This window comes from Passer domesticus, chromosome 2 (assembly GCF_036417665.1).
Source record: "Passer domesticus isolate bPasDom1 chromosome 2, bPasDom1.hap1, whole genome shotgun sequence".
Lineage (NCBI taxonomy): Eukaryota > Metazoa > Chordata > Aves > Passeriformes > Passeridae > Passer > Passer domesticus.
The window spans coordinates 31,263,003-31,290,859 of record NC_087475.1 but is presented as its reverse complement, the minus strand read 5'-3'; the positions used below and the strand labels follow the sequence as shown (position 1 = coordinate 31,290,859).

Here is a 27,857-nt window from a genome sequence, read left to right as displayed (position 1 = left end):
AGTAATTGAACACAATAAATCTCCAGCAACCAACCCCCATGTCAAGTTTCCTCTGCACCCTCATATTTAAAATAAGCACATGTTAACTTTACACCTCCTTCCAGGTCCCTTCATGTTGCTATAACAAAAAATAGGATGGGGGCTTAGCATAAATCACTACAAATCCATTAATCAGAAAGATCATTCTCCCTCTCTCTGTCAATTAAGAGATATCAGACACAGGCAGATACACTGACAAGAGATCCTTTTTCATCTGAGAAAATAAGCTTAAGCAATCCCTATATAATCACTCTTTTTCTCAGCAAACTTTCTGGAGCACAGATAAGATCAAAGGCTGCTTTCCCAGCCAACAAAGTTATTAACACCTCAAGGAAAAAGTGATGTTGCACAAAAGCCAGAGCTGTCTGATGGCTTCCCTAATCTGAGGATGGAGACACAACGGAGCAGCAGGGAGCCTTACCCTCAGTACAAGCAGGGCAGCATTTGTGCATGAATCAGAAAACAACATGCTTTTTTTGGGAAGAACTCATATTTTCAAGACATTTTCTTTGACAGAACAGTTCCCAAAAAAAAAGGCAAAAAAAAAAGCACATGTATTTTTAACTACAGAAAAACATCTTCATGGCACGCAGTCAGAAAGCACAGCAGTGACAATGCACTGTGTGCTGAAGTTAAAAGGAAAGGGGATAGGCATTTCCATAAAGTTGTTTCACAAGCAAGTGAATTCTGAATCCATTTTCACAAGACAAACCCTCTTACTCTCAAGATCTCAAAAAACCCAGTCAGCTCAATTTTATTAGGAACGTGAAGATAACAGACCTATGCAATATAGCTGAATTTAATTTTTGTCTCAGCTGAGATAAGAGGCCAGGCTGTAGGGAGCAGTAGGGAACAGGAGTCCATTAGAAACCAGGAGCTCCATGTGAGCAGATACAGTAAAACTGTTTTCTGTCTGCACTTTTGCTAAAGTCAACATACAGTATGGACTCTCTGATGTACAAGGAGTGTTTTTCCTCCGATTTTCAAGAAAATTACTTCAACTCACTACCCCTTGAGTTTCCTTTGCAAAATGTGGTTAAAATGGGCCAAAGGATTCAAAAGCTGCTGAGGGGAGACAACAAAGAGACACAGATGTACAAAGTAAAGATGTGAATTTGTTTTCTGGAGCTGTAACAATAATAAGAAAGGAGAAAGAATAATCTAGGCCAGCAGTTCCAAAAATATGACATAAGTATCATCTGCAGTTTGAAAGTGGTATGCAAATAGCATCTGAACAGCCAAATGATGTTTGTGTGTGTCACTGAGACTACATTTGTAAAAGCCTTGTGTAGAGTACAATCAAGCTGAAACAAACCACAAGCATTTAATTTATCATAAGTAGCATGGCAAGAGCCTCCTCCCTAACACAGCACACTGACTGTCCTGCCTGCACTGCACCAATTTAAGGAGAGCCCTACTACACCCTGCCAAGGACCATCATGGTATAACACTTTCCTCAAGAGATGTACCAAAATTGCACCATTGTTACTTCAGCCATGTAAGGAAAAAACCCACGCTTCTAGAAAGAAAATATAGTTAAAACATATAACTGAATGGAGAAACTTCGCATTTGAATTGAAGAAATGATAACATGCATTCCAGTTGCAGCCTGAAAAGCATGGGGACACAGAGATGGGAGAGGATTATACACCTCTGCCTAGGTCAGTCCATAGCTCTCTTCAGAACTCAATGCAGAGAAAGCTACCAGAAAAAAATATTATTACTTAATATTTATGTAGCACTTTTCATCTGGCAATTTTTAAGCAAGCAATATATAAAGTAATTTACCAAGAAAAAGAAAAACATACATCGGCCTTCTGTGTGATCAGCAGCTTACACTTTCAGAGGAAAAACAATTCTACTTTATTAAACTTTAAGGCCTGAATTTACTATACATTATTCACTGTTACATTTCAAACTGGCAGCAAGGTAATCAATCAGGTTATTAGCTCCAAAATGCATTTATCAGTGCATTTTGCTAAGTTTCCATATTAAGAAAACCACAGAAAAACCTGGAGCTGTTAACATCTTTTTATCATTGGTTATGAACTAACAAGTTAGGGCACTGTAATTGTTAAAAAAACCAAAACAAACCAACCTGAAAGAATATCCTACCTTCCAACTTTGCCACCCTGGATTATTCTCTTGCTAACAATGCCCAGTTAATGATTCTCCTTTATTTCAGTTCATTTGTTGAGATCTTTCTGAAATCACTTCCACCTACAACAGGGCTTCCTGTTTGTGGGTAGCACCACATGTCAGCTTGGCACAGCTTTCCTTTTACACAAGTGCAAGATGCTGCCTTGTGTTAATACAGAAAGCTATCAAAAACATACAGTGGCTGGATTAAAAACAGATTCCATAGCACTGGCCATCATTAGTATTTCTAGCCAGCAACATTATGCTGATCTGAAAATAAATCTTTTGGCACTATGATTTAAAAAATACAGTTCACATGCTCACTATGACAGGGTAATTCCTGTATTTCAGATATTTGGTCTATCTCTCCTCTAGCAGCACACTGATTTTTATTGCTGGTGAAGTCAGACAAGAGACTGCTCTTTATAAGACAAAATACAAGCAAAAGCAAATATGATGACTGCATCCACCCAATTCAGTTCTTTTTCTTTTTAACGCATAAAATGGGTACACAAATTTAGGCAACATTTAAGCTTTTGGCAAATAGCTAATTTACCACATCAGTAACATAAATGTTAGTAATTTTTGACTTGGGACACCATGGCAGTGAATCACTGGAAATATCAGGGATTCATCTTGTCTCCTCTGCTTTAGCAGTAGGGAGATGAATTTTCAGAGGGGGATAAACTTTCCATTCTCTGAGGTACTGGATATAAGAACAAGGCTGGATACAAGAAAAAGGTGGATCTTGAATCCAAGTAAGCAGCTCTTTAATATGACATCTTGCTTTTGTAACTTCTTTATTAATCTTAACTGTTAGAAGAAAAGACAAGTTAAATTGCGTGAGAGCATCTTGTGATTATTCTATGTGCTCCCACAAATACAACTGATACCTTAAATTAATTTTCCTTAACGGTTTCCTTACCAGTTTCATATTTCTTCTATGCTCCACTTGCAGCTGGTGTTCTCACATAACTTACATAGCCAGGAGTTAAATAATCTCTTGAAAATCAAAAGTAGAATTATGAGGCTCAATACACCAGTAGTAAATACAGTAAACACTTGACAAAAACACAGAGACATTTGGGATGTGAAATCAGTTCATTTTTGTACATCCCTAAAAGCTTATAATTAGGTTCATTTTTTTGACAAACAAGAATGGGATTAGATCAGCATTATTGTAGCAGTCACATGACAGAACCTAGATGACTATATTTGTCAAGCATTTAATTAATTTCTAGTCTTGTACTGGCCTCTGATTTACAAAGCTCATGGGAGACTACATGACTTTCTCATGAGCAGGAATCATTATGTTTACCCACATGTCAGGGTTAACCTACAGTGAAACTGCCACCTTTACAAATACTTAACATTTCAAAAATGGCATTCTGTCTGGGAGGAGAGGAAGATCATAGCCCATTTGTTCTCCCTCTTTTTTTCCTGGAGGGAAGAGGGGAGAAGTCAAATTCTGTACTTTCGATAACAGAGACATAATTCCCAACAGATTGCAATAACGTGCTGAAAACATAGTCAGGAAACAACAGCTATAAGCCCCTAGTTGTTCATATGACAAATATTTCACTGAAAAGTGGAGCAACATCAAAAAGCTAGAAAACAAATGGTCATTCTCAGCTCTGCCAGTGTTGCAGCTGGTATTCACACAGGTTTAGATTAATCCACGAGACATTTTTTCAGATCTTATCCCAGGTGTCAGTTAAGCAAGAAATCAGGCTCACGATAACCAAAGAGTTTAAAATCGCCTTCAAATCGTGCATAGAGGCGTCTTATGTCTCTCTTGCTAATTCCTGAAAAATACCGCTCTACTTTTGTTCTGTTGTACACTGTTATGCCTGGGGGGATTGTGGGGTATGACACCAAGTGGTCTATGCCAGCTGCTTTCAGGATATAGGGTGCATCGTCCTCCAGGGTTTCGTGGTGTCCGATCACACTGTATGTGATTTCACAGGGAGCACAAAGTTCCACGTATGTTACCCAGTGAATGATGTGGTCACCAAACTGAACATCCAGCCACCGGTGATTAGGGTCCCCCAGGTAGCGCACAAAATCCTCAAACTGCAGCCCTTTGGTCTCTGTGCGGTTCTTCCTGTACTTACGAATGATGCCGGGAGCAATTTCGTGCCGGTACCAAGGTTCAAAACGAGGATTGTGCACAAACTTGTCCTTAAACGCAGAAATAAGTCTTTCAAATGGATCTCTAACAATAAAAAACTTGAAGTATAAATTCAGTCTAAACAGAGGAAGAAAAAAATTAAATAATTAAGGAAAGTGCTTAACATATACTTACAAAATGTACATGAACTCTGACCACAGACTCAGATGAATCTTAGAGCACTTGCATCAATATTATAATCAATAGAACTAAATACAATTTCTGTCTTCTTACTAGCAGTTTTTACATACAGGACAAAGAAGAAATGGTTAATCCTAGTTTTCACATATTATTCAAATGGAGGAGTTTAGCTTATCTCAGTCCATAATAAACAGGAGACAAAAGACACTGAGAGCTCCAAGTCAAAAATATTTGCAATGTCATGTGATCAAGCTCAAAAAACCAAAATACTTAAGGACATGGAGAAAAGTGCATTGGTGCAGCTAAATGCATATAGAAGGCAGCATTTTTCACCTTCAGGCAGTTAAATTCCTGCTTAAGTACAAAGAAGTTAAGAATGGTATTTTATTTTGATGTTTCGTCATGCTTTCAGTAATGGCTGAGAGCACTACTGAAAATGAGACCACAGTTAGAGAATTTAATGTATTACTGTGATACTGTAATATGCAATATTCTGTAGTCAGATTATCTGTAGGAGGAATAAATTGAAAACAAAGTTTATTTCAATAAATAACTAAGAAAAGAGATGAGAGCCCAGTCCTAACTGAAATAAGGATGGATGGACTGGATGTGGATAAACTCTTCAGCCACTACACCACTTGCATCATACTTCAGATACTCCTGACTTACTCCTAGCCAGGCAGGGCTAGGTGGAGGTCAGCAAACTGAGTCAACAGATCCACACCATCCTGCTTTCCACACTGAAAACTCTGGTAATTTCAGATCCAAACCAAACCCATGTTATACACCTCCAGCACGGCTTCCATGCTGAGCAGAACGCAGCAACCCAAGCAATAATGGATCCAACTTCATGTATCCTAACTAGGGCTTACCCCCAGGTGAACAGTTCCTTTCTGCAAGGCTGCTCACAGGGAGGGAAGCAGATCCACATTCTCAGGAATGCAGTGACTGTATTTTCCTCCGTACAGTATGAACACAATCAAGTGACCCCAGTTCTACAGGCACAGATGTGATAAATGTCCTTGTGCCACTGCATGCAACAAAAACCCCTGGGCTGAGCTCTACTAACATATGACACATGTATAAAGGGCTGACTTTTCAGAATGGTGTAATGCACACAAACCCATGCAAGAACAGGCTTACAAGCGTCCACTGTCATCCTATGTTCTGTTCTCTCTATGTTGCCACCCCTTACAGGGATTTTATATGGCATAGGCTCTAACAGAGATGAGAGCAGGCACAGTTAAAAATCTAGCCAAAGTAATGTAGAAGTTCTATTGCAGAGTATTTTTTGGCTCTGAAAATAACCAGAAGCACTTAAACAGGACAACAAAGTGGTTCAGCTGAATGGAAAATATTCTGGGGCTAAGAAGCACTAATAATTTAAACCTAACCAGCTCAATCCCAGTAGGTAAGTCTACTGCAATGACAATCTTACCAGTAGGCAGTAAGATTTACCATATGAGGCATGGATGGGCTGTCCAATTAAACCTTTGGTTCTGAAGGTCAGCTATCTAACAACTAGGTAGGCATTGAATTACAGAAACCTTATATCCCAGGGAGCTGGTTGGCTCACCTAACTATATCACTAATTACACTGGTGCTCTTCTTCAAAGCCAGGAGGAAGGCAGATACAGCAACATCTGTGAGGATAACAGAATAGTGCCATATACAAGTGGTGGAGCAGAAATCCTGCTGCCCTCAGTTTCAGACACAGACTTCAGCTGTACCCTTGATTGCTCATAACACCACTGATCTCAAACCCCTCCACACTCACTGGCAGGGCCACTTACCGTTTTTTAATTTCAGAGTCACTGAAAGAGGACAAGCGTGGAAGTCCATTCTTCTCATGATCATGTACAATGTTTTCTGGGATCTCTTCTATGGAAGAAAATGCTCCTGAACAAATCAAAATGAGAGAGCAAATGATTAATTCAAGGGAAAAAAAACAGTGAGTATAAGCAAGCATGCAGGCCTTTGGCTGACAGTTTTATGTCTTTCTCTTTCCTTTATTTTTACTGTTTAAAGTTACTATGTTTAAAACTATTAAATTATGAGAGATTCTGACTGCAAAGCTGAAAACTGTTGAATTTTTTTAGGGTATGTGACATCAAGGTCCAAGACCAAATCGCCCAAAAATTCTCAGAAAAGCATATTACGCAAATCTCATCAGCAATTATGTCTAAGCCTGTAACTCCTCACATGTCAATGTCCCCATTCTCTTTTCCTCTGCCTGCGCATACAAATGGAGGAAGACTTTCAGGATTAACTCAGAAGAAGGAACCCGCTTTTTGGCTGAGTTTCAACCACCAACAAAAATAAATGCTATGAGCTGCTTTTGGAACTGCTTCAATGCAAAAGTACTTTGCTTTAAGGATCCATAAAGTTTTTTTAACAAGTATGCTGTGATGAAACAAAAATTCCAATCAGAGAATACTCCACAGATTAAAAGGCACTAAAATTAACAACACAAGTCTCCAGATACTCATTTCTGCAAGCACATGAGCTGACAAGAAAAATAACGTCACAACTCTGCTGTGTTCATTTTAGTATCCTGATCCTGGAAGGTTTTATGACCTTGAGAAACATCTCATGTGGCCCCCTGGGCTTTAGGCATAATCCTTCACATAGCAGCATAGTTTCAGAATATCAACCTGCAACAAGCACAGGGTGCTACAAAACAAGCCTGTTAAGTGAAAGCCTTTACAGCCTTCTTGTTTCCAGAATTGAAGTGAATAACACACACCACTCAGCTGTTCAGTTTTCCAAACTTTTTTTTTTTCCTGAAGGGGGCAGGGGTGAGTGGTGGGGACTGGGGTTGTATTTTATCACTTTCAGGTTTGGTACCATAGGTGAATCATATGTGGACAATAGATGTCAGATGAGACTGCCTCAAAAACCGATACCTTGCATTCATTCAGAGAACATAGTCAGTACAAGCAGTAGCAGTTAGCTCCCCCACAGTGCCACAGCTGCATTTCCCCCTCCTGAACCTCCAAATATCATTTAGGTATTTGGGCATAAATTATTCCCCCTCAAGTGTCAGCTCTGCCTTCTGAATCTACCCAAAGAGGAGAAAGTTAAGTGAACCACGGCAGTAGCCTTCATCAGCAGATACCAGTGCACGGGCAGCTTAAGGCAAAAGAGACCAGTGTGGAAGCAATGGAAAGCAATTTTCTATCATTATCCAACATGACAGAACTAGGAAACTCAAGGTGAAAAATTCCCTGCTGTTAAAACGTGAGTTATCCTCCACTCACCATAGCCAATACATGCCTGCCCATCCGGAGGCATTCTTTGCATGTTATCTCTCAAGTGCTGCTAAGAGCAGGTACTTCCAATGCCCCCATATAGTTCCATATTTAGTACTTTGAGTGTGGCTTTCATAGGTATTAACAAACATGCACACACATAGGTATGGGAATATCTGCTAGATTTTTAGTTCACATCCATAGATCAAGGATGAAATTAACATAAAAGTTTTTAATGTTAGTACTGCTTGTTAGAAAATCTTTGCTGAGGGACACAGATCATTTGCTAATTTTTCAAACACACGCCCCTTTATTCCTTCTTTCACCATCTTTTATGCCTTTGGTGACCAAACTATTGTGCTAAGCACCTCCGAATCTGAGTAACTCTTCAGATGGTTCACTGATAGAACACACACAAAATTTCAGCAAGACAGAACAAGAGGAACTGCCAAGTTTTAACTAGCTTTCTTCCTGGCTAAAATCTCTAGTTAAAAGTCACTGGCCTTTAGCCAGAAATTTCACATTATTGTTACTTAGTAATACCTTTCAAATACACTTTCAAATTCTATAAATTAGTGCACCCCTTCAAAGACAAGAAACTCACCTACCACACGCATATGGGTACTCTGTCATGACTCAAATAACTTTAGAGCCAAGTAATAACAATACTTATTTTTACAGAAAGAAGAGATCTAATTTTAAGAGGATGTTTTGAAAGGTATAGAAACACCTGTGATAAATTAAAAGTTGAAATTAAGTATCAGTGTACAGAAATGCAGAAAGAATCCTTTCCAGTTGCCCCAGTCAGAGCAATTCCATTTCCTCCTCCTCCTCCTCAAAGAAACCCACACACCCACAGAAAAGTAGATACCATTTAAAACGATCAAGACTTTTTTCCACTGAGTGTTGCCCACTTTTGGTGTCTGACAAAACAGGATCTTGTGCTTGTCACACACAAATATTCTGTCCAACACGAATTTGGAAACTGCAGTATGGGAGAGATCTCTCAATGTAGTGTCTCTGCAGACATTCCTGAGAAGCTCAAGTCTTTCCATATGAACCAGGGGTTGGCGGATCAGATTTCCTGAAAAAGCTTTTCCAGTTGGCTTTATGAAATGAGAGGAGAAAGAAAAAAAAGTTAAAGACTTTAGTTTTCAGATCAAATTATGAAGTATAAAAATCCCCAAACTATGCACCCTAATGACGCCCAGATTAAAACACTGCTTTATATTAACTAAAGGAGTAGCCAACAGTTTGCTTCCTGTGCTGCTGCTGTACTTTGGTTCAACTCTTAAAGCATTACATGGTAGTATATACAGTAGTAAGGACTTCTCCATACAACAATTTCAGTCTGCTGCACAGCAGCAGAGCCTTATCTGTGTGGATAAAACATGCCTTGATCAAATACTGAAACTCACACAGAGTTTCAACAACCTGTAAGAAAGCTTCTGAGAGGTTAGGACAGGAATTCCAACATAAATTATGCTTTATGTTCTGAGAAAGTGGGGCTGACCCGTGGTACGATTCTTGGGGACATCCTGTGCAGACTAAGAGTTGGACTCTATGATCCTTGTGGATCCTTTCCAACTCAGAATATTTTGTGACCCATCTGGCTGGGAAAAAAATTAGGATAAAAGTTCTGTATTGTTGTGTTGTTTTCTAGCACCTGTAGGCATCTAGTGTTTCCATTTATCCAAGTTGAAATAAAATCAGGTAACAAAAATGTGAACAATGAGTACCAGTGTGACAAATAAAAGAATTATCAGGATATCTTTTACCCCAAAGGGGATGAGCTGTTTCACAACTCATTTTTCTGAGACTAAGAAAGGAACCACAACCACCTTTTGCCTCACAACTAGTGGAGTGAGAGGAAAAAGGAGCTTCTCTAATTAAGAGGTGATAGGAAAGTTTAAATCTCTACTGACAAATTTTCACCTTTCCACTAACTGAAGGGCAATCCCCAATATCAATGCAGACTAGGGGATGAACGGATTGAGACCAACCCTGCCAAGGACTTGGGGATACCGATGAGTGAAAAATTGGATATGTGCTGGCAATGTGTACTTGCAGCCCAGAAAGCCAACTGCACCCTGGACTGCATAAAAAAAGCACAGTGGCGAGCAGGACAAAGGAAGTGATTCTCCCCCTGTACTCTGCTCTACTGCCACCTGGAGCGCTGCATGCAGCCCTGGGCCCCAGCACAGGGAAGACATGGACCTGTTAAGGGAAGGTCCAGAGAAGGCCATGAAGATGGTCCAAGATGGAGCACCTCTCCTATGAAGACAGGCTGAGACAGCTGTGGCAGCTCAGCCTGGGGAAGAAAAGGCTCCAGGAAAACCCCACTGCAGCCTCTCAATGCTCACAAGGGGTTTGTAAAAAAGACAGACTTTTTACCAGGGCCTGCAGTGACAAGACAGGGGTAATGATTTTCAACTGAAAAAAAAAATAGGTTTAGACATTAGGAAGGATTTTTTTTCCTATGAGAGTGGTCAGGCACTGGAACCTGCTACCCAGAGCAGCTGTGGATGGCCCACCCCAGAAATGTTCAAGGCCAGGTCGGATGGGGCTCTGAGCAACCTGGGCTAACGAAAGGTGTCGCTGTCCATGGCAGGGGGCTTGGAACTAGATGACCTTCAACAGTCCCTTCTAACTCCAACCATTCTGTAATTCTATGATTTTAGGTACAGCGTCCAAGCAACAGATGAAAAAGGAATTATTTTACTTTTTGTCCCAACCTTTCATAAGGAAATAAAAAAAATCGGCTTTTTCTGTTTGTTACTCTTCTCCAATATCCCCTGCTCAGAATGTAATCTGAACTGTCTGTCAGACTATTTTATCCAAATAAATTCTTTCTGCATGTAACCAAAATTAATGTTGTTAGTCTACACTTAACACTATCAGGAAGTCAAGAGGGAATTGTTTTAGATCCAGAAACCATATTATTCTCTTCCATACTAGTAAAGAAAGCTATTAAAACTCTCTATACATATCTACCTTCCACTGAACAGTGTTTTTCCCAAGTATTTTGAAGGTAACTTAAATTCTGTGCTTTTGCAAAATGAAAACAAAAATATTCACATTTATACAGCTAACCTACCTTACATGCTGCATTACAAAAATACTTTAAACATAAGATGACTAATGTGCTAATGCAAAAAAAAAAAAGAAAACAAATTTGATTTAGAGCACTCTGCAACTGGCCTCAAATTTACATTTGTATAAAGGATTTTCATAGTTTCATTGTCAATTTGCTGAAAGCACGGAGCTGTGCATCTAAAAGATCAACTGGTACTGACTACCATTGTGCTCATGTTCTACTTTGGAAAAATGCTGAAATGTGAAACACAAAGAGCACAAAATATGAAGAAGAAATTGACAGCGATAAAAAGAAGCAGAGAGATTGGGCAGAAATCTAAGAGAATAGAGCAGACACAGGCTTGCCCTCAACAACCACAAACCTGATGGCTATGGCAAGACAGAACACAAGTAATCCAAAACTGGGCCATTACATTAAAAAGGCTAACAAAACCAACTGTCCTGACTTGATAAAGGAGTACTGTAACAATTTTCTCCTAGAAATGGAAACACATTAAGTTGAATCATTCAGATGAAACAAGACAGCAGATTACTGTAACAAACCAGCTTTGTGAAGTTAAAATGAGTTCTGTCGGTTCTATCTAAATAGAACAGCCTGAATAAATAATTCCTGTCTAGCAATTCATCTTAACAACAGGAAGCCCTTCCTTAATCTCTTCTTTTCTTCTACTCTTTAATACACATAAACCTTATCTCAACAGTATGCACCTGGAATTCTTCAGGCCAATGTTTTTCCTCTGGCACATGTACCTCCTCCACTTTTGTCACAGCTGTCAGAATCAATGGCTCTTGCTTGGCACCATAGCCTAAAGAAGGGAGAGAGATAACAGCATTACAGAAGGTGAGGGAAAAGCAACTATTTCTGCTTTACAACTAAAACACATGAACTTCACTTTCTGTATTGACCTTACAAAACACTAGGGTTTGTTTCTACATGGCAAGGTACTAGACAAGACAGACACAGAATATGAATATTTTAAAGGATGTACTCTGGGAATTTCGGATGCAACTTCATTTGAGTTTTAGCAAAGAAACATATTCATTATATTTTACTTGGGGTTTTTTTGGTTGTTTTCTTTGCTTTTTTTCTAAAATGTGTGCAGGGACATCAAAGTCTTGAATCCAAATACCTCAAATGACAGACAATTTGGTATAACTACATGGACTTGTGCACAGGAGATTTTTATTTTTCAATGAACTTGCCAAAGCACGTCCAAATAAAAAACTTAAATCTATCAGGTTCCTTTCACTCCTTATACTAGTAAAAAGGTTTCTTCTTTTGTAGACTATCAAACTTACAAGAAGAAAAGTATTGTTATGGACACCCTTTTATTTCTGCAGTGCTCTAAGTAAGCACCTATAATCAACAACAAATAAAGATCACCTCTTCCTTTATTACTAGACTGATGGCCTTCCTTAGAGATTTTCACAACAACAAATTCAGCTGATACTCTTTTTCTTTTTTAGTGATTTTAGGACAGCTAATAGTTTGAAACCAAATTAAAGCATGTAAGGAAGAATCCTTTTCATCTTTTGCATTTAGTATGGTACAGAGAAACCAAAAAATAACACAAGATTTTAGCTTTAGTCTACACAGTGCAGAAAAATAAAAAATAATCTGAAGCAGCTTTCCCCAACTACAAAGCAAAAAGAACATGTTTTCTTCCTGAAAATTTATTTCCATCCATATTGGATTACTTTTCTTTTCACATAGATTCTTCTATGAATAATGTTTCCTCATCTGCATCCACAGGGGCTTACTATTTGATGGTTGAGAAAGTGTGTGCACTGTCCTTTTCTTCAGGGAGTACTCTATTCTGCCTACACTGGATTTTAACAAAGGGCACACATGGAAAAGCAAGTTAAAACTGAAAGCAATGTAAGCATTCAAGCATTCAGAAACTGTAATTGTTGCTGTGCACAGACTTGCTTCCTGGTGTTCTGTAAAATACAAGTAATCTGATTCAGCGAAAGAGTAGCTAAACTATTTTCCCACTATCATTGTGTAAAAGCATGCCTGTAGACGCTACTAGGAAAGATGGACAGACACTTGGTCCTTAAGAAGTTCCTATTGCTCATGCACCCACGACATCAGCAAAAGGCTTAAACAAAAGAACATTGATTCATTGAGCATCCGCTGGTTTTATTCCATCTGCTAGGAAAACACATCCAAATAAGAAAAATTTCTGACAAGTCATATTTTATTAAGTCTAGAAGAGCTTCTTCAGGATTTGCCATCCTCTTTGGACTTCCTCCAAAATTCTGTTGGTATATTCAAAGAATTTCCTTTAATTAGTTTTATTACAAACACTACAACACATATATACACTTATCTACAGTCATGCCTTTGCAGGACAAGCTTAAGAATTTATCTGCTCAGAGAACTATTCAAAAGGAGTGGAAGATTCAGCATAAGAAAAAAAAAAGAGAAAAAACTTGGCAAGCCAAGATAATAAAAAGCAAATAAATGCAGAGGCTATGCTCTAATTATTCTTTTAAACTACATTTTAATTTTCCTGACAGATTCTGATTAAAAGGAACCCTCAAAGAACACTTGGGAAACAAGAATTGGTATAGAGTGAAATACTGGAAGATACAACTACCTAACATAGGACCAGCTGATTTGCAGATATACTAGGACAGAACAGCTGGGTCCAAGGAAAGCTAAGTTAGTCTACATTTCTCCCCTGTAAGACTTGCTGAATAAATCTTCACATAGATGCATATTATTTATAAAGCTACACCTAATGTATTTATCCATTATCAAGTTATTGAAAAACACGGCACAAGTGTCAATGCTACAAAACTTATATATTTTTTGCATGTCTTAGGAAGATGCAGAAACAGATCTCTTAAGACTCAAAGTCCTACCATCAACTTCACCCAAAACTCTCTGTAGGGTGGCTTTGTAAGAGCAGCTCCCCAGCAGACACAAAAGTAACATGCTGTGTGGTGTCATCAAATGGCTTAAATTCCTCATCATCTTAATAACATCTCAGCTACTTAAGCTCAGCAAAAGCCTGTAAGCTGTTTACAAGTCAAATAGCAGGGGATAAAACTGAATGCAAGAAGCAGGCCAGAGGTGGCTAGGCAAAGTGCATTGCAAATGAAATAAAACTTTCCACAAGTTTTACATAATGCCTCAGGCACAAGACAAGAAGTGACAAAAATACAGAAGCTAGTATAATGTGAAATGAACTCTTCAGTACCCTCTGGGTCTCTTTTGACTTTAAACAGGCAATTTGTTGTTTTTGCACATAGCTTCTACCCCTAGTAGATCACGATGCTGAAACTAAATGCACTTGAAAAAACACACCTGCCAAGACTGTACTGTCAAACACGATCCCTTCTGTTCTTAACCACCAAAAAAATCTCCTGTGATGTTAGATGTGTAGACTTCTAGCAAGAAATGGAGCTGAGTATCAGTACTGTCACTTCCAGACATTTAGTTGTTCTGTTCTCAGTCCTACTGAAGAAGTGGTAACATGCCGAAAACTACTTTCATAGAAAAGGAGTATTTTTGTGAAGCACTGTTCAATTTTCTGTTTCACATCAAACATTAAAGCTAAACTTACCATCTGGGTCTTTAAAAGTCAATGTGATAAACTTGCTAGCAACCATGAACATGAATATCACCCAAAAGCATGCAGCTAGCAGCAGCCACCGGTGGTGCATGTTGTCAGATGAGCCATAAAAAGTTGGCACTTCCTGTTTGAAAGAGAAAAGATTGACACATTCATTATTTTTGTTACAGTTTAGCAAAAATACTTTGCATAACCAAAAATAAAAAAACTTTAATATGTATGTGTGTCATAAAACATAGAGGTAAATTCCACATTTAACTTTTTGTTCATTCAGCCATATTTTTAGGCAACATTAAGGCTGAGACAATGGAACCACTGGCTGCTATCAAAGGGAGGCTTCACTCCTTCACCCATGCTCACATTCCCCCCTCCTCCTTGTGCTGGGAATAGCACTGTCTGTCTGACTGCTTGGGGAGATAGATCAAAAACCCCATTTTTTAAAAGAAAAGTTTCCTTTTTGATTCAGCTTAGCAAGACAGCCCATTGTAGGAAAGGAAGGGAGAATGAAGAGGGAGAATGAAGAAAGCTGTGCTCTCAGTGGTAGACGTAACATTAACACTGTACTTGGCTATCCCAAGTCAGCTTAAGACATATAACACAGACTCTTCCCCTGCCCAGCCTACAGAAATTACAGGCTGGAAGCTACCAAGCTGGAACACTGAGCTTAAGCTGGGCAAATATTTTTCAGTTTCCTTGCAGCGCTGCCTACTATGTGTAGCTGTATCCTTGCAGGTAAGCCTCAAAGACAGAACTTCCTCAGGAGTGCAGGAAGGGTTACCCAAACAATTGAGACTGCAGCTTTAATGTGCAAAGAAACCACCTACAGGAACTGACTGAATACACGCAGTTCTATCCTGGTTTTTGAAACTGCTATCTTGATATTTTTTTTTTCTATGACTGTAAGATTAAATATAAGGAAACCAATGATAAAAGAGATTGACATTCCCAGCCACTAAGAGAAATGGAAAATTTTAGGCTGAATTTCCAACTTCTGATGGGCAATATACACAGGGGTGGACACCAGGTATCTGTGAAAACTCCACTGCAAATAAAAAAATAACCCACATCCAAAACCTACAAAAATATAGCACTATTGTATCTTCTGTTGCTGGAGAGATAAGACACCTGAGGGGCTGAACAGACTGAATGCTTCCTTTTGAGAACACATGCAACACAACACCCAAGCATTTAACCAAAGGGAATCTAATACAAAAATCTCATGCAATGACATCCTCACAACAATCCCATAACTAGCAATAGGATCAAACTCAGTCCTAAAGTAGCCACATGCAACTTCATTGAGAGTCACGTCTTCATGGTTTGTGATCACAATTTCTATACTGGCATTTAAGTGAATTGCCAAGGAATACAAGAAATGCCCTCATTCCCAGTATGATGCAAAAAAAAATGTTAGCTAACACTTCTAAGGAAGTGTTTACTAAGTTTCTCAGTCATATACCAGTATTCCATTTTGCTCATTCCCACAAAGCTTCAATAACAGAAGTAAGCCTGGTTTTGATGTTGTTTCAGCATGTCCACTTGCAACTACTATTGCTACAGGTGCCAGAGCTTTTCCAACTAGCTTTTGCCTTCCAGCAATAAAAATGTTTCCAGGAAGAATTCTCTCCATACTGACAGCAGTGAACCATCTTCAGGATAAGCTGAAAACCTGTGCAGGCAATCAAGCAGTTCAAAACAGACTTGGGACCCAAATGATGTATGCAAAATTGGTAAGAGGATGAAAAAAACTGAGTATCTCCAGTTAAAGGGAAAAAAATTAGCTAGGATGGCAGTGTTCAGGCCTACTTTTATCTTCTCAGTGTGGCTTTTCAGCTTGGCTTCTTAAAGCTTCTTTCTCTCCCCCTCTTCCATGAGTTCATTTTTAAGTAGTTCTAAAAACACCACACCTAGGCATCAACCGTCTTTTGGGCAACTACAGATGCTGTGACCTCCATTAAGACAATGTTTGTCATCTCCTGTTTTTTGCTGCAATTCCCTGGCTGACAACTGATCATCCCAAACATGTTTATTCTTCATGATCTGGAAAACTGTTAACCAGGAAATACAAATATCACAGGAATTCCATCAGACTGGCCTCCTGTCAGCTTAGTTCAAAAGTTATTCCCATCCTACCACTGCACTAGAGCAAGCCTGCCCTAAGATTCATGCTGAAACCAACCACCAGGTCTCAAAGATAGGTCCTCATTTTTCAGTCTGCCATGAAATGCACCATCTTCCACTTAAGCGCTGAGATTTGTTACCTTTACTCTCAGATACTGCGTTCATTTCCAGCTCTCACAGAAGACAAAAATTCAGATCTGATATCAAGACACAGAAGTGTAGCAATGATACTTTTTACTTTTTAGGTAGCTCTGCTAAAACCATGAGAACCGTTCAACATTCAAAACAGTGAATGCAGCAGACTGACAGAAGCTTGCAGAGAACACTCTGCAGGAAGAAAATCTCTAACAAGCAGCTACGGGCTTTCCAGAGGTATAATGAAAAGTCTGGGCCAAATCTCTCTGCCCAACTCAGTATATTTGTCCTACATAAAGCAGGGTACAAACTGCCTCCAACATTCATAGCATCCCTGCTGGCCTGCCCACTTCCATAACGGTGATGGATGCACACCATTCATTAAGGACTATTGATCTATATCCCCTTATGTAATTTATGTATTGGATTTCCAAGAAATTGTGTTAAATCACATGGGAAATGCAGTTCCTGTGTGCTCTGACCTGAAATGCAGTTAGTGGAGAGAGGACCCTGCTGCCAGGTCCTGTGCTGCAGGGACAGGAGAGCATTTCAGCCAGTCACCCACAAGCAGTACAATTCTCACCTTAAAGACAGGGCTTAGAGAGCAGAAAGGGGTCAGAACTGCAGCCCCATCCATAAGAACCACCACTTTTACCCTTTAAGACGTGGAAGCTGAGAGGAAAACATTTAGCAATTTTGTCTACTCTTTTGTTTTAATGCGCACATGAAATCGGCAACCACACTCAAGAATGTAAGAGTCTTGTCAAAGGATCTGTCACAATGTAATTATGATGTTACTACACTGTTACTTCTAGCATCCTAAAGTACTGTATCAACATCTGTATCAGCAGCTCAACACTGATCTCAAGAAGCAGAACTATTCAAAGTTAGAGACAGGAGTACCTCAATCATTATGCTCACTTAAATGCAACAACCAGTACTTTAAAAAAAAAGTGTTTATGTTGTTTCTCTGTCTTAATATTTTTATTGTTTTCACATAGGGCAACTGCATTTCCTATTTTATCTCTGCCTTTATTTCTAGCAAATGCATGTACTAGCTTCTGTTTTTCTCTTTAAAAGGCTCCTTCAGCTTCCAAAACAGTCATCTATTTCTGGTTGTCTAAAATACAATTTTTCTCTACAAGTAGATAAAAGCAAGAAATATGTTGAAGGTTTAGTCTATTTTCTCACAATGAAATACACAGATTTCTGGTTAGTTTCCCCTCTTACTGCAATTCTACACTTTTTAGAAACACAAGATCTCAAAACTCCTGTGCCCACCCATTCCTCTGTCCTTCCCTCTCAGGGCTACCACAAAGGCAAACTGTCACATAGCACTCAGATTAGCCAGGTGAAGGGTTTTCCTTGAGAAAAAAATAGGATCACCAACACACAACACAAACATGAACCAGAGATCAAGACACAGAGTTGCAGGCTTGACCAGAGGCCCGCAAGTAACCTGCTACCTCGAATAAACACTCATTCTTTGCAGAAGACTGCTGCCTTCAAGTGAATGATGGGACAAAGGGCGAACGATGCAAGCAGCATTAAAACTCAGTGCACAGTCTCTGGCTCTGCAGCTTGTGCTGCTAGCACAGGGGCTCCTTGGCAGGACAGTCCCTGCACGCATCGTCAGTGGCAGGGACACGCCAGGAGGCTCAAACTCCCAACTGCTTGCCCATCAGCACATGATGACTCACGTCACTGGAAATGGAACTTGTAAGGAAGGCCAACCAACAGCTAACTGGGACAACCTAATTCATTTTCACCAATGCTTCTTTTGTGTCATTTTACAGGTAAGAAAATCTGGCCAGTTTGTTCTACTTAAAAAAAAAAATCAGACTAACATATATCACAGACGCTCCTTTGGCAAGTTGCATGGTGCTGCTTGACGTTCTAACATACATAGGTAAGAGGCTGGTTCTTCCCTAAGGCTCGCCTCCTCCCGAGGGCACTAACAGGCCTGCGTGTCGGCTCTTCCAGCTCCCGCTGGGGCCCGGAGCGCTCCCTGCGCACGCAGTTCACCTGTCACGGCATGCGAACCTCGCACCAGCGCGGCCCGGGCTGCGGGACCCACGGCGGCCCGGCACCGGCCTCCCCTCCGCACGCCGTGCCCCGTCTGACAGACACCAGCTCCCACTCCAGCGGGCACCCCGCGCTCTTCACAGCTGGGAACGGCGGCGTCCAGGCTTCACGGGTGCTCCATTCATCATCCCTAAGACCAGAGCGGTCCCCGCCGGGAAGAGGGGACGGGGCCGTGCTCGGACGGCAGGGGACGAGCCGAGGCAATGCCCAGCCCCAGTGCCAGCCCGGCTCCGGGCGCAAGGACCTAGGATGAGCAGACATAAACTTTTCCCGTCCTGGAGGAGGACGACGAAGCTGGGCGGGCTTCCCCTCAGCCGGCAGAGCCGGGCAGCACATGCAGCACCCGCTGGCTTCCCCGCCCGAGCCGGGGTGCAGGAGGAGCCTCTGCCCGGGCCGGCGGCCGCCAGGCCTCCCCCCGCGGCCCTGCCCGGCCCCTCCCCGGCTTACCGGCCCTCCAGCGCCGCTGCCCGCGGCCCCGGCCCGCGGCGGGGTCCCGCCTCACTCGGCGGCACGGCCGGCCCGCTCGGGCGGCCCCGGCTGCCGGCGCATCCCCCCGCCGGGCTGCGGGCGGCGGCGGCCCGGCCCCGCTCAGCCCCTGCCGCCGCCGCCCGGCCCTGCCGCCGCCATCTCCCGCCGGGGCCGCGGGCAGGCCCCAGCCCAGCCGCCAGGAAGGGGAGGAAGGTGAAGGCCGCCGCGGGGACGGCCCGGTTCGGCTGCGAGAAGACGCAGCGCCGCACCCGGCCGCCCGAAGGCGGGAGGGAGGGAGGAACAGAGGGCGGGCTGGGCAGCTCTGCCCTCCTTCCCCGCCACGCCTCTTCCCTCCTTCCCCTCGAGCGTGGCGTTCCGGCCGGACTCACGAGTGTACACTTGTATGCGTGTGTTTCGGTTGTTACCTTTGGGGTTTTTTAACTGTTAAAATACCTTTCGTAGGTCACTAACGTTCATGTTTAAATATATATATATATATGTGTGTGTGTGTGTATCTGGAAATCACTGAATATTTCATACTGGAAAAGACGTCTAGGATCTTTGAGTCCGACCGTTCCCCCAGCACTGCCAAGGGCACCACTAAACCGTGTCCCCGAGGGTCACATCCATATGGTTTTTGAACGCTTCAGGAAGGTGATTCCACCATTTGTCTTCTCAAATGACGTAAACGTTGTAAATCCAGACTTAGTACCATGTACATCCGTGTACATGGATGTAGCGAAAACTTGTACAACTTAAGCCGCAGAAATATGCTTCTGCTTTAACAATAATGAAGCAGGATGACAGTGAGGAGACTGTGCTTGATATAGCAAAGAAGCTCCGAGCATATGCAGATGTTGTACATAGCCCAACACATGCCAGAATCGCAGCAGTAAAAACACGTCTGCAAAAATTAGAAGACAAGATAAAAGAGAACCACAAAAAAAACTCAGGGAAGAGATTAAAGAGGGCTTTCTCCAAATCCCAGCAGTACAGGTCAGAGGTTCTAATGCCCAACACAGAGGTTCCCCAGATGGGGAGAGAAGGTACACCCCATGAGCTGAGCTGTGGTTTTTCCTGCGTGATTGCAAAGAAAACATGAGGAGATGGGATGGAAAATCTACTGCTGCTCTGGCCCAACAGGTTCAAGAAAGAAGTTCCAAAAAAAAGCAGCTCCAATAGCCCGTAACCAAACTGCCATATATGATGATGATAATATTTTCAATGCCCTTAAAGAAACCTCCAAGACATATACCCAAAGAAAAAAGGATAATTAGGCTTAGAGGGGCCCTGCCTCTAGCCAAGTAGAGGCTAAAGAAAACCATGTTTTTTAGACTGTGTAAATTCATTGGTCTGGCACATCTGAACCACAAGAATATAAAGCTTTAGTCAAAATTAGTGCACAGTGCACATTAATCCCATCAAGACATATGGGGACAGAATCTGTTTCTATTGCTAGTGTGACAGAGAAATCACTAAATTTTACCAATTTACTAAAGATTTTACTTAAGTAAAAGCTGAGGTGAGCCTCAGCTAAAACTAAGTAGAAGAAACACCCTATTGTGAAACACCCAGCCCATGCCAATGTTTGACAACCTTTCCATGAAGAAATTTTTCCAAAAATCTGACCTAGATCTCCTTTGGTGCAACTTGAGGCTGTTTCCTCTGGTCCCTTCACTTGCTGCTTGGGACATGAAATCCGTCCTTGCCCAGCTACAACCTCCTGTTAGGGAGTTGAAGAGATCAATAGGGTCCATTTCCAGGTGACTCTTTCTCCCTCATGTTTCTCCAAACACCTCTTACTGTTCCATTTTCTGAAGTCCACCGTCAGGCAGGAAAGTTGTTCTTGGTCAGGCAGGAATGAAACAATTCATCTAAAAGCAGCTGGCAGAGCCAAGCATTCTCCAAGCCCGAGCCCTGACATGGCAGACACAGGGTGGGTGTAGGCTCCAGGAGAAGAAAGCTGCCCTGAAGCACTGTGAAGAACAGCTGTGGTGTGACAGCAAGTGTCACCTGAATGCTGCTGCAGCCCAGCCCAGGCTCCTTTTCCCCCCTGTGTGCTCTGCATAGTACACACAGCCACTGCACACAGCTCTGCACTCAGTGCTCTGCTCACTGGACAAACAAAATGCTCACCTACAGGATTCTGATACCCACAAACCCCTCAAAACCAGGTGCTGGTAATGTGTCTCCTTTAATATCTATTTTATCCTCTTGAGGACCTTATATTGCAGTCTTACAATGTACATGTCCCCGTTAGAGGGGGATTTAGACCATGATCTGATCCATGCATTTTCAGACTTAACTACTTTGTGCACTTTGCTGAAGCCTGACCAAGGAAGTCCAAGGATGCTGTTATTGGCACAGATACCATGGCCAGCCTATGGAGTAGAGCAGGCTGATGCAACTGTGTTAGCAACCATGTGTTCAGTGCCATGCTGATGGCTGCTGGTCTCCAGTGAAGCAGCAGAAACAGAGATCTCACTGGGAGCCACTGGCCAAAAGCCAGTAATGAGAAACCCAATTCTCTACCTGACTCTGTGTTTGTTTGTATCAGCAGCTTGGGACACCACATCCTTGTGCATCTCCTCCTCTCTGCCTGTGAAGTAGAAATGATGATTGTGACAGTTCCTTTTTAAGCAAAGCGCATTGGAAATCTGTGGCTGTCACCAGTCTGAGTCTTGCACAGGCTGGAAAGCTGCTCCTTTCTCCAGGTTTCAGTGATGACTACAGTTGCAGCTATGCACGGATTTATTAATAAGCAGTCTCCAGCTGTGGAACCAATTCCTGCTGGATAGATTATCAGGCTCAACCTAGGAATTTTAACCTTTCAAGTATGTTGTTACTGACATGTATAATAATTAATCCAGTACAAAAGAGACCGATTTTCCAAATTAAGCCCAGTTAATAAGCTTTGTTGTCAGTAATCGGGCCTGAAAGTGTCTGATGAAGTTGAAGAATGTGTTGCATAGGCAACTGTACTGTTGGATTATACAGTTGCTAGCTCAGGCCAACAGGATTCTTGCTACTAATGATGCTAAGCTGTAGTAGGGTTTAGTGCTTTAAATAGGCAGCAAAGTCAATGCGTGAATCTGGGTTCTTTTTGATACTAGAGAATTTTTACATCACCAGAGCAACGCAAAGGATAATTGAGCTGGTGAAAAGTCATCCTGCTCTCTCCGGAATATTCTAGAGTATCTTTCTCAGATAGATTATGCTAAAGCAAATGGAAGTGATGTACCCATTTTTTCTGTGAAGACATGGGCCTAAACCTAAAACATTCATCTTAATAACATGTTCAGTGTTTATTCCACTAAAAAAAGGGATGTATGCCCTAATAACTCCTGTGTATCTTTATTCCAGGTTTCACATTTCTCCTGCACAGGTCATACAGAAGATCCACATTTGCAGCTTGCCTAGTCAGGGAAGACCAGGTGTAGCTCATTCAAGCATTTAAAGAAGTTGTTATCTGTCAGTGGCAGGCTGTCTTGACTGCCCTTAGTATAAGTTAATTCTAGATGGCATTTAAGCATACCAAAATGTTTAAATGAGCCCCTGTCTTGGACAAGATAAGTAATCATCCACACTGCAGTTTACACTTGAACACATCCAGCCTAATCACACTGAAAGAACTTTCCTTTTCCTTGACCTTCCAACACATCCTATTCAGCAGAAGCCTAGGCTTGCCCATATTGTTAAATTTATGCTATGTTTATTTTGTGCTTTTCACTGTTATTTCAGGATTTAATCCAATGCCAGTTACTAGGATTAGTCTTGGTAGCCCTTTTTAGTCATGCTTTGTTTCCATAAGAGCTGATCTTAAGACAAGTCACCTGCTCAGCATCAAATACTCACGAGGACTTAAATAAATCTTATTTAAATCAGCAGGAAGGCATGCTTTTCCTCGTGCATTACTAGTGAAAACATCTATCTGCTTCATGACTGCATTTCAGAGGTATGACTGCTCACCAGAGGAGATCTCTTGTGTACAAGTACCTTGATTTACAGATCAGACATGGCATCTTTGGTATGTAATACATTTATTAGGGTGTGATCTTCATCACCAGATTCTGTCTCTTTCTGGAACTTAAGGGAGCTTATTTAAATGTGCTTTGGGTTGATACAAGACAGAACATAGAGAATACTTTGTGACCTCTACATTATTAAAAGACACTGTGGAAACAAAACAAAAAAAACAACAACAACAAAAAAAAAAGCAGACCAATGAATTCAGGGTGGTGCAGACTCATACAGATGCAGGATTTACTAATACAGCATAAATATCGTATTTCTAAAGTAGCATGTGTTTCCTGGATTATTTTGTTTTTATAAAGTAACTTTGACAAAGCATAAAGTGCACATCAAAACGAGCTCTTGCATAGGAAAGATTGAGGTGTGTTGAGGGACTGGGGGGACTTAGGGCTAATATCAGTAGCAAAATCATACTGACTATAGTAGGGGTAAAATCAGATCTGTAAGCAGCAAATGAGAGGTGTTCATTCAAAGGTTAAGTTAACTTTTTATTTGGGGTTAGAAGCAAGTTTTACCTCATGATGTGTGCCTTGGAATTCTTAAATTTTTGCATATCATTACACCATTTTGTTGCCCTTTAAGAAGGAGACAAAAAGTTTAGATTGAGGTAAGTAGGTCATTAGCTGAACCATCTAATTTATCTTATGTTCTTCAGACATTTAGTCTGAGTTGGTAGTCTGAAAAATGAAAACAGATTTGTGAAGTTTATTAATAACAAAGACCCAAATGTGCTGCTAGGACTGGACTAGAGTAGCGAAGAACTACTACATTTAATTATCAAATCAATGTCAATTAAAATTGAACCAAATTATTCAAAATTAATTATATATGGGTCATAAAATGAGTGCAGCCAATCAGCAAATTATCATGTCAATGTAGCAAGAGAAGTCAATTTTTTAAATAAAAATCAGAAGTAACAATTGAATGTGAAGTCCCAGTTATGGGTGTTTTCCAAAGTAGTAAAATTAAGGAAATTGACTGAATCACTTAGTGTTCAAAACAAGTTACTGTATTGCAAAGTGACTGCTGCCCTCTTTTAACCCTCCCCTTTCCCCATGGCCCAAATCAGACAGCTGGACTCACCTGGCAGAGTCAAACTGGCAAGCAGCTGAGTCTTAAATGTACCTGCTGCATTCCCCAAGGCACAAATCATTTCCAGGCTAGTTCCAGGTGACAAAGTTGCTGTGACCCTGCAGGTAGAACGCTCATCAGTGACTTAGGCTCCAGTGTGGGTAAGCTGCAGGTGCCCATGATCCTGTCAGTGCTGTGCCTTGACTCCAGAGGAGCTGCAAGAGTGGCATTGCACAGATAGAGAGCACCAGAGCTGCTCTAGGCTCACATAAAGAAGTAAGGGTTCATTTTGGTAATTGTTTCTCAAAAAGGATTATTGAATGGAGGCAGCTGTGCTACTCTGAACTAATACTTCTCTCAATCAGTGCTTGAAATCACACTCTGAAATATTGAAAAAACACCTAAGGACAGCATGCTAAGCAGAAGACAATTCCTGAAGTATCTGATGCCAGTAGTGCTGCTGTAGCAAGGGTTGGGAGAGCTGTTCTCTTCTGCTTGCTTATCCCCAGGTTAAAAAACCAACCAGTTTTGGGGTAAGCAGAAACACCTGAAGGAGCCTGAGGGGTGGCTGGGGTCGTGGGAGTGTGAGATTCAAACAAAAAGAGAGGTGGAGGCAGGCACAGAACCTGGGTCCCATTTCCTGAATAGATGTAGGATTAGAATGTTTTACATAAAGTGGAACAGCTTTCACAGGGACATGGAGTGCTTCAAATAATTTATAACTTGCTGTTTAGGGCTGGCTCTTGCGAGGTGGCAGATGTGGTATGTATCAGGAGGAATTTGAACATTTGTTTCCCATATCCTTACAGCTTAATAATTAACTAGGAACTACACCACTCTTGTGAAGGCAAGAAAAAAGTGTGCCAGAAATTGAAGGAGATGTAAGTCTAAAAAGTTTATCCTAAAATGACAGGCACTGTGCTACAACCCAAACTCAGCAGGGGCAGTTTGGGAGAGGTGCAACTTGACAGCTCTTGGCACGTCCTCTGACCAAGGCACTGCAAAGGCAGGCTGTGCTCTGGCCACAGGGAGTGACTCCCCACGGAAGGCCCATGTCGTCCTGCATGGTGTGGCCCCTGTGCCATACCTCAGAGTGTGCTCCTCTGGGGGCATGGTCCTCATCCAAGAATAATTTTGGAGCTATTTATGTGTGACTGTTTCCAGTGGAAACTAAGAGTCCATTATTTCACAGAGTCTCGAGCCTATTCCATAGCTTCCTTGACTCTAAAACAAACAAACAAACAAAACCCCAAAAAATAAAAAATTCCCCTCACCCCCAAAAAGAAGAGAAACACAGGTTGAAAATTCTTTGTGTTTTTAGGGGATATTTTTTGCTGCCTTTCTGAATATGAGCTGTTAACTATGTTACCATGTGTCCTAGAATTTACCATGCATGTTCACGTGCTACAATAGTAAAAAGATAAAAAGGGACAAGGAACTTTCCCAGTCACCATGTAGACTGAAATAGGAATGGGAGAAAGAATAAGAGGGAGAATTTGGGTTGTTTTGAAGAACGTGACCTTTGGATTTGCAACCCTGAAGTGAGATGAATTCTTTAGTCACTGAAACTTATGTTGAAGGTTCTTGACCTTGAAATACAGAAACACCAGACTCACAAGACCTAGCTTTACCTTGATTCTCTGGCTGTGGCAAATTTTACTTCCTTCAGCGCAATGTTTCCCAAGATATTAGGGCACAGCCAGTCTTGCACTGCAACAATAAAAAGTGGTTCTCACCTAATTGAGAACACATGGGAAATTGTCTATTTGAAAATGCCCATTTCTAAAATAAGTGTAGTTTAACCACTTATGGCAACCATGACCAAAAAGTGCCCTGCAAATATGAGGGGTAGGGTAAATATGGAAAGTTTTAGTGACATTACTTTCAGCCTCACTGCAAGGAAAGGGCTTGAGAATATAAGACAATTTCAAGATTTACTATAAAGTTTTGACATCTCCCAAAGTATAACCGATGGTTAACAACTAGCTTCTCCATTTATTCAGCTCACCCAAAGAGCAGTTGATGTTTTGGAATTGTGTGACCACCAGTCATTCATCAAACCTTGTGTCAGGACCAGCCATGGTAGATCAACCATGAAAATTACATTTTATCTCCAGAATTTCTTCATCTAAAAAGAGGGAGAATGATTTTACATCTTCTTGCTATGTATTCAACTTAAATGAAAGAAGGTTAACAAGATTAAATTCACCTTCACAGACAATCTGTGACAAGTATTTTAAGATAGTTACAAGTCACACAGTTAAATTAATGTCACCTGTTATTATTGCAATTGTTATTTGATAAAGACAGTATTGAAGTTGCCAGCTTTATACTTCAACCAAAGGAAAACAGCATTGTTTAATGCTTTATATCCATCACTGTAGTGTTTAAGAAAGTATCACGATGTGGTTTTTCAAGTCATGTTGCTCTAAATTGCAAAATCTACTCTGAGCTCAAAATGATGAAATTAAATAAAAAAAGAGTAAGCCAAGCCAAGATGTGGTTTTCAAGTCCGAACTAAGTATTATCATTAGAAGTACATTGGTTCAGTGGTACAAGACACCATCTTGTAGCACAGATCTCCTATAAACTCTTTTCCCAGTTCCTTTAAAAATATTGTGAGTAGCCCATATCAGCTGCATTAAGCATTCCTCTCTTACCATGTAACATCATAAATTTTTATTAAATACAATCTTTTTTGGCCATTCAGAGCAAAAGCTTTCCCTTTCTTAGGTTGTCAGCTCTTGCTGAAGGGCACTAGATCCTCTGTTCACCTTCACGCTCTGCTGACAATAATCTTTGAGAATTACAGCTTTTTTTTTTTTTTTTTTTTTTTTTTTTTTTTTTTTAGTATAAGGAGCACCCCAGCCCTGCATTTGGAAGCATCCACCACTTAGGCAGGCATATTTCCACAGCAACACTATCTTTGTTTTAAGCTGTATCCCCAGAAAAGAAGGAGGCTGCCATCCATCCACCCACTTACCAATTCCCTCTAGACATTGTCTTTTTATATTTTTCATCATATAACTAGTGGGGTTTCCTGGTTTGAACAAAACCCTACCAGAGCAGTTAGCATGTACTTTGCTGCGACATCCTTATTTCTTAATTTACACATCTTCATTGAGCACCCACTTCATTAAGGAAACCGTGCCACTGAGCAGTGACCCATTGATCCAGTCACTGCAAAGAGGGCAGATTATTTTGTCCTTCAGGAATGATAAACAACAGCAACACACTGAGCCTCATTCTCTTGGATAACTCATGGTGCCGCATTGTGCCTTGCACTGTTGCTGTCTAAATGTGCTTCTGTTACAGAAATTATTGAGTCATATCAGCTTCTGCTGTTCTCTTGATATTGCTGGAGTCAGAATTCATTTTGGCTATGTTTTCCCCAAACAGAAGGCAGGAAGCTCTGCTTGATTTTTTTTTTTAAATTTTATTTTATTGTCACACTGTAGTCATTATGAGATTATCCTTAAGTCATTGCACACAGATTGCACCTTGTCCAAGTCCTTCACGCAGGAA

The 27,857-nt window shown here is 41.0% G+C and overlaps 1 protein-coding gene and 2 long non-coding RNA genes across 4 annotated transcripts; 1 reads left to right on the top strand and 2 right to left on the bottom strand.

Annotated features, from left to right (window-relative positions):
* Positions 1–1,872: 1,872 nt before the first annotated feature.
* On the bottom strand, positions 1,873–19,499 carry CHST10 (carbohydrate sulfotransferase 10). Of its 2 annotated transcripts, none has more exons than XM_064408083.1 (6): positions 19,209–19,499; positions 14,412–14,544; positions 11,545–11,642; positions 8,612–8,846; positions 6,283–6,388; positions 1,873–4,426 (listed from the first exon to the last, which is right to left on the bottom strand). In XM_064408083.1, exons 2-6 carry the CDS (start codon positions 14,509–14,511, stop codon positions 3,889–3,891), a joined length of 1,077 nt encoding a protein of 358 aa, XP_064264153.1. In that variant the 5' UTR covers positions 14,512–14,544; positions 19,209–19,499; the 3' UTR covers positions 1,873–3,888. The 2 variants fall into 2 exon arrangements, with proteins under 2 accessions (XP_064264153.1, XP_064264152.1); XM_064408082.1 differs by lacking the exon at positions 19,209–19,499 and adding an exon at positions 18,524–18,983.
* Positions 19,500–23,211: 3,712 nt separating this feature from the next.
* Positions 23,212–24,462, bottom strand: LOC135293656 (uncharacterized). The gene is made up of 2 exons (XR_010355786.1): positions 24,345–24,462; positions 23,212–23,836 (listed from the first exon to the last, which is right to left on the bottom strand). It is a non-coding gene; the product is annotated as an uncharacterized LOC135293656 (long non-coding RNA).
* A 17-nt stretch (positions 24,463–24,479) lies between these two features.
* LOC135293655 (uncharacterized) lies at positions 24,480–26,823 on the top strand. Its single transcript, XR_010355785.1, has 3 exons — positions 24,480–24,608; positions 25,142–25,213; positions 26,336–26,823. It is a non-coding gene; the product is annotated as an uncharacterized LOC135293655 (long non-coding RNA).
* The last annotated feature ends 1,034 nt before the right edge of the window (positions 26,824–27,857 follow it).

Excerpts from the sequence above, each read along its gene's own strand:
- CHST10 (XM_064408082.1), bottom strand. The coding sequence starts at position 18,583 with ATGTATGTTAGAACGTCAAGCAGCACCATGCAACTTGCCAAAGGAGCG. Across the intron at positions 11,643-14,411 it reads GACTTTTAAAGACCCAGATG|GCTATGGTGCCAAGCAAGAG; the intron begins GTAAGTTTAGCT and ends TCCCTTCTTTAG. Across the intron at positions 8,847-11,544 it reads ATTGGCCTGAAGAATTCCAG|CCAACTGGAAAAGCTTTTTC; the intron begins GTGCATACTGTT and ends CATTTCATAAAG.